This window comes from Microtus pennsylvanicus, chromosome 7, assembly GCF_037038515.1.
Source record: "Microtus pennsylvanicus isolate mMicPen1 chromosome 7, mMicPen1.hap1, whole genome shotgun sequence".
In the NCBI taxonomy this organism is placed as follows: Eukaryota; Metazoa; Chordata; class Mammalia; order Rodentia; family Cricetidae; genus Microtus; species Microtus pennsylvanicus.
The window spans coordinates 7,272,734-7,289,586 of NC_134585.1; the positions used below are offsets into that span (position 1 = coordinate 7,272,734).

The window sequence follows — 16,853 nt, forward strand, 5'->3', positions numbered from 1 at the left end:
CTTCTTCAATACCTCTTTATCCTCTCTTGTGTTTCTCCTTTTGAGTTTCATAGACTATATGCACACTCACACCCCCTTATATATATATATATGAACATTTATATGTAATATATATGTTATACATATATGTAAGATATATGTAATATTTGCCTTTCTGAGTCTAAGGTACATAACTTAACAGTCAACTTTCCAGGGTCACTTTTTTTCTTGAATACTTTAGGATTTCATTTTTTCTTGAAGGCCGAATAAAACCTAGTCATGTGTGGGCCACATTTTCCCGTGTCCATCATCTGCTGATGGGCATCTGTGCTGCCTCCACTTACCCGCTGTTGCCAGGAGAGCAGCAGTGAACGCAGATGTACAGGCCTCTATGGTAGGATGCAGGGTCCTTGAGGTGATGCCCAGGAGTGGTATGACCGGGTCAGAGGGCCCTCCATGCTGGTTTCCACAATGGCTTCACTAGTCTGCACTCCCACTAGCAGCAAGAACGAGTTCCTCTTCCCCTACATCGTCACCAGCGTTTGCTGTATGTATCCTGGCTGATCACCACTCTAACTGGGGGAGACGGAATCTCCGAATAGTTTTAATTTGTATTGCCCTGATGGCTAGTGATGTTGAACCCTTAAAAAAAAATACTCATTAGCCATTTGTGTTTCGTCTTTTGAGATCTGACTGTTTATTTTAATGGTCCATTTATTAGCTGGCAGGATTTTTTTGGTATTTAATTTTTGTAGTCCTTTATTTATCCTATATACAAACCTGTCTGAAGTATAGCTAGTAAAAGCTTTCCCCCATTCTGTAGTCTGTTTGCTCTAACGATGTTTTTTTTTCCTGTGTAGAAACTTTTTCTTAGGCTGGTTGTCCCCCTTTAATCAATTAGTTAAGTGATGGGGACGAGAGTCACATTAGCGTGACAACCTAAGCCAAGAAGTCAGGTCAAGAAATAATGGGCACACCTTCCTGTTTTTGTGAGGGCTCTGAATTTCTTTGTTTTCTGCCCTTCGTCTTTTCTCCTGGGTCAGAACAACTAGGTCTAAATTAACACTAATGATTTCATTAATATTTTAAAAGCATACCTTGAAAGTCAGTGACTAAAACCATCTGACTTGCAGAATTTCTTCTGTAACTTGTCCATGGTTTTCTCTTTGCTAACAGGTTTCTTTAAAAGGTGGGATTTTGCAGTAAGTGAGGCTTGGATGAGCAAGAGTAAGAAGTGGCTTATGAAGACTTCAGTGTGTGTGTGTGTGTGTGTGTGTGTGTGTGTGTGTGTGTGTGCATCTGTGCATGCACATGTAAGCATGTGTACCCTCGCAAGTGTTGGAGAAGGCAGTTAGTGTGTATTCAGAGAAGCAGAATTGCTGTCCATGTAGATTCCCAGTCTAGACACGGGTACTGGGACACCAGATGATGCATGGCAGGGACTCTCCTTAGAGATCACACGTGCCAGGCAGGGACAGCTGATAGCATAGAAACTGTACTCATCTGTATGACTTTCTGGGTTTACCAGACATGGAGTCGTTAGGAATACCGTCTATATGCCTTCAAAATGGCCTCCCAGGTTCTGGGGGGTGGAGATGGCTCAGTCAGTAAAGTACTTACTTTGTAAGTTTGAAGATCTGGATTTGATCTCTAGGACTCATGGTAAAGTTGTAGGTATGGGGGCATGTGCTTGTAATCGCAACTCTGGGGAGGTGGAGACAGGAACATCCCTAGGGCTTGCCAGTCAGCCAGTCTAGCTGAATTGGTGATCTCTGGGTCAAGGAAAGGCCTATCTCTAAGGAAGTAGACAGCCTTCTGAAGTTGTCTTTGACCTCCAGACATGCACCCTCGCCCACATGAACATAGACAGACATAGAGAGATACGTAGAACTCGGTAGACTATCAGAGTGAGCTGGGGCCAGTCTGATTCTTCATGGGCAATTTGGCCTCTTTGAACAGCCATGGTTTCATAGGCATCTTCCAGGTCTCACTCAGTCAGTTAGTGACGGTGGTGTGAAGGCGGAGTGAGAGCTTTAAGACAGCTGTGTCATGTGTGCAATAGAAATTCTTAGTTTTCAAAACCCGAGATGGAAAAATTACAGAGTGAAGCTTGCAGGGGGTCATTTTCATAAACGCTCTAGTTCTTCAACCTGGAAGATCTCAGCCTTACATTTGGCTTTCCAGACTCTTGACAGGCTGACTTAGAATAGCAACAGATCCAACAGGCATTCATTAAGAATCTCCTGCAGTTCCTGGAGGAGTTATTAGTGGAGACCTAGACATGTTTTTCTTTGTTTGAGGCAGATCTCTTATAGCCTAGGCTGCCCTTGAACTCATTATATAGCTGAAGATGACCTTGAACTTCTGATTTTTATTGTTTCCAATTAGAATGTAGACTGTGCTACCATGACAACCTGCTAGACTTAAGAAAAACAAAACAAAACAACAAAAATCCCAAACCCCAATGGTGTAGGAGGTCCTGTCTATTTGTTGCTTTCATTGGTTGAATAAAGAAACTGCCTTGGCCTTTTGATAGGGCAGAAATTGGGTGGGTGGATTAGACAGAACTGAATGCTGGGAAGAAGGACAGACAGGCAGATGCCATGAATCTCCTGCCTGAGATGGACATAGGTTAGAATCTTGCCGGGAAGCTACAGTCACATGGTGATACAGATTTAATAGAAATGGGTTAATTAAGATGTGAGAGTTAGCCAATAAGAGGCTAGAGCTAATGGGCCAGGCAGTGATTTAATTAATACAATTTCTGTGTGATTATTTTGGGGGTTAAGCTAGCTGGGCAGACGGGATGGAAAGCAGGCCCTCTCTCCTTCAACACCCCAGTAACTACAACTTGACAAATATTTGGAAATTTGTTTGTAAATCATTAGTTACAGTCCTTAAATAGTATTTAATGGTTATTATATCACAAATGATACATATTGCTTATTTTTATTTTTGTTTTGAGACAGGGTCTTGCTATGTAGCCCAAGCTGACCTTGAAGTTATAGCCCTCCTGTTTTTAGCCCCCCAAGTGCTGGGACCACTTTACCCAACTATGCACTATCCTTTAAATTTTTGATTTGTATTTTTATTGTTCGTGTGTGTATGTGTGTGTACACTCACAAGGTCAGGTGAGTGCAGTTGCTGCGGTGGAATAGAACTCAGGTCACCAGCCTTGTCGACAAGCATCTTTCCCCACTGAGCCATCTCGCCCACCCCATACTGTTCTTTTCACACAGCGTCAACTTACCTTAATATTGAAACTTTTGTTTTTATTAGACTTTATTACACTAGCAGTAATGGGGGAATTGGCAGGGGCTGTAGTTTAGTGGTACAGTGCTTGCTTCTCATGCCGAAAGGCTTCAAGTTTGACTCCCCAGTTCCACAAACAGGATCCAACTGCATACAGTGTTTGGCTCTGTGGTTGGAAGCATATTTAGCAGCTGTCTGTAGCTCCGATACATGCATGCAGGCAAAACACCAATGCACATTAAATAAAAATAAATAAATCATCAAGAAAAAAAATTCCAGTTGACACTAACTAACTTTGCTCTTTTTAAGGAGCGACGAAAATTTGGTCCCTTGGGATGGAATATTCCCTATGAATTCAATTCTGCTGACTTCTCGGCCAGTGTTCAGTTCATTCAAAACCACCTCGATGAGTGTGATATTAAAAAGGTGAGTGGAATTGTTGGTCTTTTTGTCTGTTTGTTTTCTGGTTTTTCATGACAGCTTATGACATGGAGTGAACTAGCTGAGGCCTCCCTGAGACCCACTTTCAGAGGGACAGGTACTCTAATCGGCTGGCCCACTCAACTCCCCTCCCCTAACCCACAGGCTCACATTTTGTTCCCCTCCCCTGAAGGTGCCTGCCAGTATAATGATAAAACTATGTGCTTCAAAAATGCAATCGTGTCCCTAATGCCACTCCTGGGCCCCAGAGGGCCCCACGAGAAGTGGGGTGACATCAGTTGGGCCTGCCTTTTTTGACCTTCTTCCTGCTACCCAATAAGGCAGTTCTTTTTGTCTCAAGTCCCCCTTCACCATTAAAGAAGATTTCTTTACGTATTTACTTATGTGTCTGTGTATTCAAGTGTGTATGTAGTGTACCGTGTGTGCAGTGCCCTTGGAAGCATGAAGAGGACATTGGATCCCCTGGACCTGGAGTTGGAGATGGTTGAGCCACCGTGTGGGTGCTGGGAATCAAATCTGCATCCTCTGCAAGAGCATCAAGTGCTTGTAACAGCAGAGCTTCTCTCCAGCCTCCCACCCCTCTCCGTATTTTCTGGTACTGGAGATTGAGCCCAGGGCTTCACATACCCTCAACAAATGCTGCATCACTGAACAGGGTTCCCAACCATGAAGTCTTTTCTTTTCTTAGTTTATTTACTTATTTGTTTGTGTATTGTGTGTATGTGTGTGTTATGTACATGCATGAGCTCAGGCATCCATGCACCACGGCACACATGTGTAGGCCAGAGGACAATTTTCAGGAGCTGGTTCCCTCTTTTCAGCTTGTGGGTCATGGGGTTGGAACTTGGGTCTTCACGTTAGGTCCCAAGTGCTTTTACATGCTGAGCTTCAAGAACCTAGCTCACTTCTTAATTTTCAAGTTCAAGTATATAAATAGCAACTAAAAAACCTTTTTGGAAGTCTTGGGGATTGAACTTATAGCCTTGAACATGCCAGACAGTTTCTCTACCACTGAGCCATACGTCATCCCCAGTAGTTACTTCCAGTAATGGTTACAAAACATCAAGCTGTAGACTTCCCATTCTCCATAGTGCTTCTGTAAGCATGTTTGCCTATATCATCATGACGTTGACAAAGGTGTCACCATTATTCCCCTTTAACGGAGGAGAATTTTAAGGAGGTGACTTCCTCGAGGTCCCAGAGCTGGGAGTGCAAACCTGGTTGCCTCTCTGTTCACAGCCTGCAAAGGGTTGGGAATCTTCTTTTTCAGGATTGTAGGTAAGTCAGTGAGACGTTCAGTCTGTTTCCTCCCTGAAGTCTTGGTCTCTGAGGAACAGAATTAGCATTTTATGAAAACACAGTGCACAGTGCAGAGCAGAGGTTCCATAGAGACCACTTTTACTCTGTCCCCCGCTTCCTGCCCACAGTAGGATTGCCAGATAACTAAAGACACTGAGGTGACATCAGGATTCCAGTGAGCCGTGATGAATGCTCACCTGGGGTGGACAGAAGTTGGAACCAAACTGTCATTTTCTCCTGAAATGACAAAAGGACAGTAAATTAAGACCGTGGCAGTATGATGAAAAATGATATTGTATGGGTTCATATTCTGCAGTTATTTATCATGTCAGCATATACAAATTATAGCTGCTTTGGAATGGTTGCTTTGAAAGGCGACCAAGCTGAAAAATAGAGGTTTAACCAATGAGTAAATAAAAATAAGAGTCCAAAATCCGTAAGCATCTGCACTTTTCCTTTACTCTAGTACATTGAGGTTTGTTTTTTTTTAAAAAAAGACTATGAATAGCAAAATTATATTGCTAGTATAAGACTGCTAAGAAATTAATGACTACATCAATGCGGCGTTAGCTTATAGAACGAGACAGCACAGGATTGCATTGTGGAAAAGTCTCTGGAATAAATACTTTCCTGTTTGTTCTCTTACGGATTCTGGAAATAATCTATTGCAAAGAAGGAACATTAAAGCGCCCCTTCCTTGATCTTGTTTCTTTCCTCATTAGGCGTCCCTCCCCGCCCCTCTGTAACAGCGTGGCATTTCCTGTAATGCGTGATGCTGGTGATTACAATCACAGCGAGGCAAATACTGCCTTATTTTTCTAGTTGATGTAATCCGCAGTCACCTTCTCTTCCAGTGCTTAATACTGTAGATTTTTCTTGAGTGGTTCCAGCCACATGGTCGTTGAGTTATTCCTATGAGATAAAGAATAATTTCCAGTGCAGCAATTTGAGCTTCATTCAGCGGCTGTGATAAAAACGCTCTTCCTGGAAGCGACCTGGGGAGGCTTGCTTGGTTTACGCTTGCAGGTCACTGTTCATCATTGAGAGATGTCAGGGCAGGAACATGGAGGGTGGAACCATGGTGTAACACTGCTTGCTAGCTCACTCACTCGGCTCCTGTGTAGCTGGCTTCCTCACACAGCCTAGGGATCCCTGTGTAGGGAATAGCACCACCCACAGTGGCCCCTCTTAGAAATGCCCACAGACCAACTCCATGAAGACAATTGAGGCTTTTTCCCCCTCACTGCTTCTAGCCGGTGTCAAGCTGACAGAATGTTAATTAGGACAGCAGCCTAGCTGGCATTCCCTTTTCCAGAACTTTCCTATAGTGCTAGGCCCTGAGTGTTCTCACTGTGGTGGATAATCCTCCCTTCTTTCTACCACAGGGGGTATCGTGGAGTACAGTCCGGTACATGATTGGAGAAGTACAGTATGGGGGCAGAGTGACTGATGACTTTGACAAACGGCTACTTAACTGCTTTGCCAGAGTAAGTCCAATTTGGGAGATAAAGTGCACGGTGTTTTCCTTTGAAAAAGATGTTTCGGTTTTAATTATGTACATGTGCACGTGGCTGTGTGTGGCTATGTGCATGTGAGCATGGGTACCTGTGAGGGCCAGAAGAGGGCATCAGATATCCCGGAGCAGGAGTCACAGGTGTGTGTGTGTGTGTGTGTGTGTGTGTGTGTGTGTGTGTGTGTATGTGTGTGTGTGTGTGTGTGTGTGTGTGCTGGACCCATTCTCCAGTGCTCTCTACTCCTGAACCATCTCTCCATCTGAGGAACACCTTTTGTTTATGATGGGCATGACTAATTTGGCGGTGGACTATGGGGGGGGGATTCTTGTGAATAGTATTAGGTAAGAACCCCTTCTTTCTACCATACTGCCCTCATGTACAATGTTAACTAACTACCAGCCATCCCACAGGGCTCCCCAAGATTCTCACGTCCCTCTTCCCACTGCCCTTGCTTCGTGGTCTCAGTTCTCCAGAACCTTCTGAGAAAACTCTGGCCATCTCTCTGTGCCTCTTCCTCTTGAGTGCAAGACACAACTTGACTCCAAGGCTAAAAATAAGAGCTTGAGGAATGCATTATAATTTCAGTGTTTTCTGTCAGAATAAAGTACTGAGAATGCAAGGAAGGGATGTTGGGGTTCCTGTCTTTCCCCCAGTAAACTCCACATAGATCCCAGGAGTAAGTATTTTCTAAAGGATATTATTATTCATATCCTGTATATGATAGGAATATGATATATGCAATGACTTTACCATGAAGGATAAATAACATAAATCAACAACCACTGGACACAAACTCTTCTTAAATCTTTTTATGTATCAAAGAAACAATATGTGTTTGCCTATGGGGAAAATCAGATATGTGAATATTTACAGTTATTAAAGTCTTTATATTAGGACCTCTGTTAGTAATTCTGCTTCAGCAAAGTTTCTCCCTCTACTCTTCTCCCTCCTTCCCCCTCCTTTCCCTTCCTTTTCCTCCTCTTCCTTCTTCCCCCTTCCCATCTTCCTCTGTTTCTTGTTGGTGTAGCATAATTAAAATCACAACACATCTCTTAGGAGCCTGTTCTTTTCCAATGAGAGACAGAGAGTGGGTCTGGTGGGTAGGGGAGGTGGGAGGAACTAGGGGGAGTAGAGGAGGAGAAACTCTAATCAGGATATAATGTATGAGAAAAGAATCTATATCCAACAAAACGAAAAAAGAAAAAGAAAAAAAGATAGAAAAAGTCATAATAAACTGCTGGGATAGTTTGGTAAACTGGAGGTAGACCAGATAGCCATTTTTTTAACTCTTTAAGTTGCACATGGAAAGTACCCAGTATTGACAAGGATGTATAAAGGTAGGAACGCCAGTGCTCAGAAGTTAAATAGGGACAGACCTTCCAGAGTGCAGCCTGTTGATACTGGCTGAAAACAAGTACCCAAGGAAATAGATATCAGAACATTTCAAGGAAAGACCCACAGATGTGTAAGTACCAAAATGTTCATGGTGACATTGTGTGTGGGAGGTGAAGGCAATTACCACAGGCAGTTTTTTTTTTGGAAAGAGACTGACATGGACCTCTCTGCTCAGGTTTCCCATTCCTTCCAGGTTCTCCCATGTATGACCTGAGCTGAGATAGCACCCATCTGCCAGGGCAGTTCTGGGAAGGGTTTGTACTGTGCCACACAGTAGCCAGTGCTCTAGCAAGCTGGAGAAGTAAGTGCCTGGGTCCTGATGGAGGATGAGATAGTGCCTCACAGCATCCTAAGGCACAGTGGCTTCCGCGGCTCAGCCTCTTGAGGCACAAGCCAGCAGCTCTTATCTTTTCTCAGCTCCAAGATGTTACTGCGGTCCAGAATGGAATTCTGCTCCCGAGTACAGGTCCCAGACATGTTCTCAGAACAGATACTACCCGTAGCATAGTTTGAGGTGTTGGGAGGCAGCTTCTGCATCCACTGGGGGAAAGACGAGTTACTGGTAGTGGTGTAAAACACAGAAGAAATGGTCTATGTGACAGCCTGCAGAGATGGTAAAACATTTGTTCAGTGAAGCTGGAAAAAATAGAAAATGGGATCTATAAAGTAAGCTATGTATATTTCACAGGGAGAAATACATATCAGGACATACATTAAATACATTTAAATAGTCACAGAAAGAAGGAGACTGTAGGTGTATATCAGAGCTGAATAGAGAAATACCAAACTAAAAAGGAGACTAATGTGTAAAAATAATAAATATGGTATATGAAGAACTTAACTCTGTGATTGAAATTCAAAGGAAAATATGTCTTAGTCAATTAACTGTTTTTGAATAATTGTAAAAGTACCTAAAGTTTGGAGGGTTTTAATACTTACTTTTTATTTTTTAAATTATGTATATATAAAGGGATGGAGAAATGACTTCGTGGTCATGAGCATGTGTTGCTCTTGCAGAAGCCCCAAGTTCATTTTCCATTACCCACATGGTAGCTCACAACTGTCCCTAACTCCAGTTCCAAGGGTCATGGTGCCCTCTTCTCACCTCCATGGGCACACATGTGGTGCAGGAGCCCTTGGAGGTGAGAAAAGAGAGCTGGGGAGTTGGATCCCCAGGAACTGGCATTAAAGGCTGTTGTGGGCCATGCTATGGGTGCTGGGAGCAAAATCAGGGTACTCTGCAGGAGTATCAAGGGCTTTGCCGCTGACCCATCTCTCCAACTCCTTGTTTTTCCTTTTAATTATGTGGTGTGTGTGTGTGTGTGTGTGTGTGTGTGTGTGTGTGTGTGTTTGAGTGCAGTGACCAAGAAGGCTGGAAGAGGCATGAGATCTCTTGGAACTGGGACAGTTGCACACTAGATCCCTTGGAGCTAGAGTTACAAGCAGTTGTGAGCCCGTAATATAGGTGTTGGTAAGTGATTTGGGGTCCTCTGGAAGAGTAGCAAATGCTCCTAAACACCGAGCCACATCTCCATTCCTCTGTACAATATTTTTAAGTGTATAAAACATGAAGCTATCACATGATATATTCTCACGGGCGCCCTACTCCGTGTTGGGAATTGAACCCTGGGCTGTGCTCCCAGCCCCTCCTTATAGGAATTCACTCTAGGCCCTATTTGTGTGAGGTATTTGGGCTCCCTGTGTTTATCCCATGCCTGTACTGCTCGCTTTAATGGATTCTGCAAACGATACCTATATTGATCCACACATGCATATGCCTATTGGTTTGCTTGCTGTCCTCACGTCCCCCCACCCCCTCCTGGTAGAAGGAAGGCGTTCCTTGGGGCAGGTGTGAGTGCAGATTAAAGGGACCGCTAGGTATAACAGGGGAGATGAGGATGTGTTCCTCTGACTTTGTCTCCCCTCAGAGTGAACAAGCAGTGAGGGTCTCAGCTATAGGGTGACAGCAAGAAATTCTTGGCTGCTTCGAGTGAGATGATAAGGTGTTTGTAGCTGTCTAGAAGAGCAAGGGAAGAGAAATGAGACCCTGAAAGATGTCCTCCACCATCCCCTCTGGATCTAGCTCTTGTAGACCATATCTTTTAAAGGCCCCGCCACTTCCCAGTGGTTTCATGGACTGTGGTCAGTCTAGACCCAGATTATAGTAGCTGTTTTCCTTTGTACCTGCCCAAATCTCTGTGATGGTTTGCATGCGAAATGTCCCGTGTCCCCAGGAAATGATGCTACTTGGTTTTGAGACCTTTAGAAGACACAACTTTGCCAGCAAAAGTTCGTCACTGGGGTGGACTGGGAGGGTTTATTACCTGACCACACTTCTTGTTCTCTGCCTCCGCACCCCTCTCTTTCTGCATCCTGTGTATGGTTGAAGTGTGATCTCTCTGTTTCCTGACGACCATACCAGCCTCATGTCCTTCTACGATGCCTTCTCCACCGTCATGGACTCTATCTCTCTTTGGAACAATAAGCCAAAGCAAGCCCTTTCTTTCTTAAGTTACTTTTGGTCAGGGTATTTCATCATGACAGCAACAACAAACGAGAGACTACGGTAGAACAATTCCATGTAGATCTCATATTTCGTACTACATGTATTAGTAACCTCTGCATATCTCTCTGTGTCTGGTGAACCTTGGCGATATGTGTGTGTCAAATTCGATATGGGTGTGTCAGATCCGATCTGGGTAGGTCAAATTCGCATACTTGGGTGTGTCAGATATGATCTGAGTGTGTCAAATCTGATGTGGGTGTGTCAAATACGATCTGAGTGTGTCAAATGTGCTACGGATGTGTCAGATACAATCTGAGTGTGTCAAATCTGATATGGGTGTGTCGGATACAATTTGGGTGTGTCAAATCTGCATACTTGGGTGTACATAAAGAAAGCAATGGGAAAGCGCAGGGTTAAGATTCACTCTGCTTCTGTGGCTGCATGTCATCTGGCCCCTCGGTGCGGTCCTTTGTTCGATAACAAATGTGCCGTGGACCCACAGCCTTCATCCCAGGATATGTTCCTGTGACTTACGCCACCCACGTCACTTAAGAGCTCATTTGTCTTCATGATGACTATATACACAGTGCCACCTTCTTTAATAACTTGAAATCGCTCCCCAACTCTTAGATTAAACTCCGCTCGCTGCCCCATGTCCAATCATCCATCAGAGAACTCTCCTCTCTTTCCCTCTCTTCTCCCTCCCCTCAGTATTTTCTCTACTCTAGCCTTCATGGCTTCTGTCAATCCATCTCACACTTTGGCATCTGGTACTCACTGGTGTGCCCCCAGCCACCCACCCAAGTCCTAAGTGCTCTAGACAAAAAGGAAAAGAAAAAGTCTCTTCTTGGAGACTTGTCTTCAAAACTCGTCCCTGATAAGCCCTTGCCTATATCCACCTGGCCATCCTCCCTCCTGCCTTAAGCCCTCTGTGCCCTTTGCTTATTTTCATGCCCTTCTGGCTCTTGCCTCAGCGCACCCTGTATTAGGAAGGTTGTTGTTTCATAACTGGCTTGTCCCTCTACCAGGTCACAAGATCCTTGAGTGAAAGGACTGCGTGTCTCTCTCCTTTGCGTTCTGTTCTGGTTCTGAGCTCTGTACCGTGCAGGCAGGGACTGAATAGAGTGAAGCTGAAGCAAATAGAGCCACGGAGAAAACCGGGACACAGTATTTCAGAATAATCACTGGATCTAAAAAGAGCCGCAAACACTGATGGAGAGACACTGCCAGAAACAGTGGGCTTGAATGGGCAAGGCACAGCCCAGTCTCCTCCACCCTCACCCTGCTTCCGTTCTTGTTCTGTTACTTCCTTCCCTACTAGGAAAATCACCCTCTTAGGTACCAAAGTTGTCGCCTCAAACCAGCTCAGGCATTCAACATCTCTTTTTCCCACCTTCTCCAAAGAAGTCTGTTCACACCAAGTGTATATTTGTTCTCTCACCGTTTTGTTGCGGATAATCAATCAATTCATATGGAACGAGAAAAGGGTGCCTTCGGGCTAGCAACAATGGAGGCTGGGCAGCAGGTGCATTTGCTTCTGGTGCCCAGGGACAGAACTTAATTAACAAAGGAAGCTCTGAGTGGGAGGGCAGGTGCTGAGAAGTTTCTGCAGCTGCATGCTTGGTGCTTAGCATCTGTGAGTGAAACTGTGTAGACGTAGCACCAAAGAAGAGCCTTGCCTCGGGAGATGTGAGGCCAAGGAGGTACTCAGGGGCCCTCATGGCTGCAGGTAAACCAGAGGTAACCAAAATACTCTTGTGAAATACACTGTGAACTCACCACGTACTTCAGCATGGCCTTGAACTTCCGACCCTCCTGACTCTACCTCCCAAGTACTGGCATTACAGAAGTACACTGCCACGCTGCATGTAAGCCATGCTGGAGAAGGAACCCAGGGCTGTGTGCATGCTATACGAGGACTCAGCCAACTGAGTTGCAACTTATCTCACTTCCTCCACCGTTTATGTTTTTCTCTTTTCAGTACTGAGAAGCGAACTCAGGGCTTCCTTCAAGCTAAGCAAGTGCCGGGCCTCTGAGCCCACTTCCGGCCATGCCCCACCCTCAATGCCCTGGCTGGATCTCCTCTTGGGTGCCAACCAGAGGCCTAATTGTTCCTGTGCAATGGGAAAGCACAGGGCTAAAATTCACTCTGCTTCTGTGGCTGCATATCATCTGGCCCCTTGGTGTGGTCCTTGTTTGGATAACAAATGTGCCGTGGACCCAAAGCCTTTATCCCGGGATATGTTCTTGCAGCTAACTTAGGGCCTCTCTTTTGTAGATTATCTTTTTCCTTCCTATATGTGATAATTATTACACTGATAGTTTTGTTAAGATGCTTCCAAAACCAACAGTAAAGACAGACAGACACACACACACACACAGAGTCAGAGAGAGAGAGAGACCCTATTAAAATGGAAATAAGCCTCCTCTTCTAATCTTCATCAATTTTCCTTTATTTTTCTCTCTCCCATATAGGTCTGGTTCAGTGAGAAGATGTTTGAGCCCTCATTCTGTTTTTACACCGGATATAAAATCCCTGTGTGCAAAACCTTGGACCAGTATTTTGAGTACATCCAGTCTCTGCCATCCCTAGATAACCCAGAGGTCTTTGGGCTCCACCCTAATGCTGACATCACGTGAGTTCTGGGCACTTTTTTTTTCTCTCTCTCTCTTTTTTTAATTTGAAGGTGTCATTTGTAACTCAGCCTGGCAAAGACTATGCATTTCATTTTCTCTGTTAATCTCTCTCCTTTCCCTTCTTTTTATTTTCCTGTGAGAAATAGTGTTGCTGCCTGTCTTCCAATTACAACTCTGTCACAACTCAGCCTGCCCTCCCCACTGCCCTCCTCACTAAAGCCCGATGGCCTGGTGTTTATGGCAACTCGAAAGCTGTAATTTACGCGTTGATTACTTCTCTGTCCTGTCATGAAGCCAGTTATTGTTTTATTTTAATCGATGCTCTCTATTGATAGTCGTCTCCCCGCTCCTTATCTCTTTCTCCGAATATCCATTCAAATATACCACTGGGGACTAGAGAGATGACTCAGTGGTTAAAAGCGCTTGCCTGTCTTGTAGAGGACCCAAGTTGGGTTCCCAGCCCCCCCCCCCCCCGTGTCCAGTGGCTCACCAACCCCTGTAACTCCAGGGTGTCTGACTCCCCCTTCCGGCCTTCTTGGGCAACTGCACTCATGTGCACATACCCACACATAGACACATAGGGAAGGCAAGGCACATGCAGGTGGAGTCCCGTCTGACCCTCTCTGTGATGGACCATCTCTTCTCATGCATGCTCACCTGCAACCTTCTGGTCCTGAGCTTCTCCTGGGCACATACTCCAGAGCCCAGTGACCCCACAAAGCCATAGCAATACCTATCAAGCCCAAGCACCTTCCCTCCAGATGAAGTTTCTCTTTGGACAGTCCTCTATCAATAAGGATCTCCCTGCCCCACCTCCTGACTCAGCTTCAGCTGAGTTATTCCTGTGCAAGGTGTCTCCTCTGTGGCCCACCAGAGGAAGACTCTTCGCTTAAAGGGGGGCCTGTTTGCCCTTCCCCCGGTCCCTGAGCCATGGCTGTAATTTTAATAACTCCTTCATCACATACAGGCACTTTCCACTTCCAGTACCCTTACACAAGTGCGTTCTCCTCCCATCCAGACACGGCCCACGCCCCACACTGGGCTCCCCTCCTCTGTACCCTCTAATCTGGCTCGTGATGCTTTGCCCCTCCAGAGAAGCTGTCACCACCCATGAATAATGGTAAATCTCAGTCTCTGTGACAGAGTGGGATACCTCTGCAGCATTGCCTCTGAACTGCTGCCCTGAGAGGCTCTGTTCAGTGAGCCGAAATGCAAGCCTAGTGAGGCAATCTAAAGGGCTTCGGTGGGGATCAGCATGAGCGCCAACAGTGAAGGAGGGAGGCCCAAGGAAGTGGTTTCGCTTGAGCCGAGGCTTTGATGTGTGAGGTAGACGACCCAGCTCCTCTACTCTGAATTGTTCTGCAGTCCTGCCTCATCGTGGGCCCAGGTCAAAGGTGCCCTCATACAGGCATACACATAACCCAGACCTCTGTTCCCTCCCTCCGTCCATCTTTCCAGCTCAGTTCCAACTCTCCATCACTTCCTGTTACTTAGACCATAAGCCTCACTTGTACTTCCTGTCACACTCACACCCAGAAATACCGCTGTGACTCACCCTTTACCTCTTCCAGCCCTTGCTTGAGTGTCGTGTGTTTTCAATGGTTCCTCCCGGTAGTCACCCTAAGTACTGTTTTCAATGTCCCTCCCCCGACCCTACCCCCCTCACCAACATTTTCTTGTATCCGCCACGGACAAACTCTTTTTCATTATTTATTTATCAGCCACCAGTTAAAACATAAATTGGATGCAATTTTATTGCATCCCAAACCTGTGTCCATTTTCACCCCTTTCTGGCTTTCATTGTGCCTGGCGCTCAGAAAACCCTGCTGGGCTGAATCAGTAATGCTAAGCCCTTCCAGACTCTAAGGAGTCTGATCAGTGAGGCTAATCCATAGGATGTGATCCTTCCTGTGTGGGGGAAGAAAAGTAGTGGACAAAACTCCGTGTGCTTGTAATTACATCAGAAAAATCACTGCTGTGTGGGCTGGAGATGTGGTTCCAATATACCTTCCTAGTGTGCACCAAGTTCTGGGTTCAATTCCCAGTGTTGGGGAAAAACAAATTGTTAGGCAGGCTCTCATGAAGCTCAGGCTGACCTTGAACTTGCTCTGTTGCTGAGGGCAGCCTTAAATATCTGGTCCTTCTACCTCCATCTCCCGTGCATTGGGATTGCGTCCAGGTACCACCAGGTACCAGCCAATGAAGGACTGTGCTCTGGACTTGCGAGCCCTCCCCTCCCCTAAGTGGCTTTGGGTCAGAGTGTTTTGTCATAGCAACAGAAATGAAACGAGAACAGATGCTCTTTCTTATTTCGAGTGAACGTTTCTGTTCCTGTGCTTTTTTAGTGTAAAACTTGTCCACTCTTCCTCAGGAGCAATTTTAGTCCTTTTTTGTTTATAAGACTTAATAATATATATATAAATCATACCTGCATATATGTACACACACATACACACGATTCCCGCCTTTTATTTGTGATATATGTTGGGAATACCATTTCCTGTCTTCTCGTTTGGTTTTGCCTCTGCTTTTGAAGGTACAAGTGTTGTTTGTCATTTGGTTCACTGTTGTTTTATGTGATCAGATGGTGGGTGGTGCTGGTGTCCCATCTGGGTCTGTAGTGATTGCAGCAAGGCCCGTTCTCGTGTGAGGTTAGAAGCGAGCATCCCCTCTCTAGGTGTTTACATGGTTTTAGAGTTTATGCTTAACTCTTTAGGCCATCTAGAATTTCTGTGGCATCCAAGTGTGGGTGAAGTCTCATCTTCTTCCAGCTGGCAATCCAGTACTCCATTATCAGTGATTGGAGATGCTTCCCTAAATGTGGGCGGAACTTGGATGGGTGTGTGGGCCCATGTCTGGGCTTCCTTTGTTGTAACGGTCTATTTAAATACGCTCATGTTTTATTATGCGGTCAGGCCCCTTCATTGCGGCCCCCCTCCCAGGTATTTTTTCCAGATGACCTTGCATATTTATTTTATCATTGGAAACAAATATTGGATCCCGAATTTTATTCAGTACCTTTCAGTATCTGTGGAACATATCATATGGCTGTCCTCCAAACTGCTAAATAATTTATAACGGATCTTCTAATCCAAATTATCCATTTAGTCTTGAAATTGACTACCACTCTTTTCTGGTCTTTTCCTGTTAGTGTGTGTACACGGTCAACAGTCCACTCTTTCCTGGTCTTTTCCTGTTAGTGTGTGTAGACGGTCAGCAGTTCACTCGGAGGATATTGCACTGAGTCTCGTAAATAATATTGCCCCTGAGCTTTGTGTGTGTGTCTGTGTGCGTGCACATGTGCATGTGCGTGTGTGTGTGCTTGCATGCATGTGTGTGTGTGTGTGATATCTTTACCCAGTTCCATTGTTAACCGATGGTTATGTTTGCTTTATAAAATATTGGGTATTCCCTAATCCCTCAAACGAATTCTGTGCTTACAGATTGAGTTGAGTTCTCCTGTGAAACCCTCAGCGCCCAGTGCCTTTCAGCATTGCTCCTTCTTTGGCAGGTTTAGTTCCTGCTATTTCCATTTGTAGTTCAGTTTTATAAATTGTGTTCTCAAAGAAAACTGTCTGTTGAATCTGCGTCTTCATGTTTGCTTACCTGGAGTTTTGCAAGGCAGTCTTTGTTTGAATGTGTGCATACAGGATGGAGTATATACAGTTAATTTATTATGGAAGTGTGTGCATACCTCTAGCTCTATAGGCCTTTGTTCCGAAATTCAGTAGCTTGCAGCCACTCCAGTCTTTCTCCAAAAGGAATGTTCTAGCTCCCTTAAAATACTTGTTCAGGCAGCTCTGGCCAGCCACTTTACTGCAGTTGGTCAG

At 45.1% G+C, this 16,853-nt stretch overlaps 1 protein-coding gene across 2 annotated transcripts in view; it reads left to right on the plus strand.

The window, feature by feature from the left end:
• Positions 1-16,853, plus strand: part of Dnah8 (dynein axonemal heavy chain 8) — a 224,162-nt gene that overhangs the window by 176,278 nt on the left and 31,031 nt on the right. For both annotated transcript variants that reach the window (XM_075978795.1, XM_075978796.1), the window contains 3 exons: positions 3,541-3,657; positions 6,357-6,458; positions 12,862-13,022. In XM_075978795.1, coding sequence (XP_075834910.1) covers positions 3,541-3,657; positions 6,357-6,458; positions 12,862-13,022 — 380 coding nt within the window. The remainder of the gene's footprint in view (positions 1-3,540; positions 3,658-6,356; positions 6,459-12,861; positions 13,023-16,853) is intronic.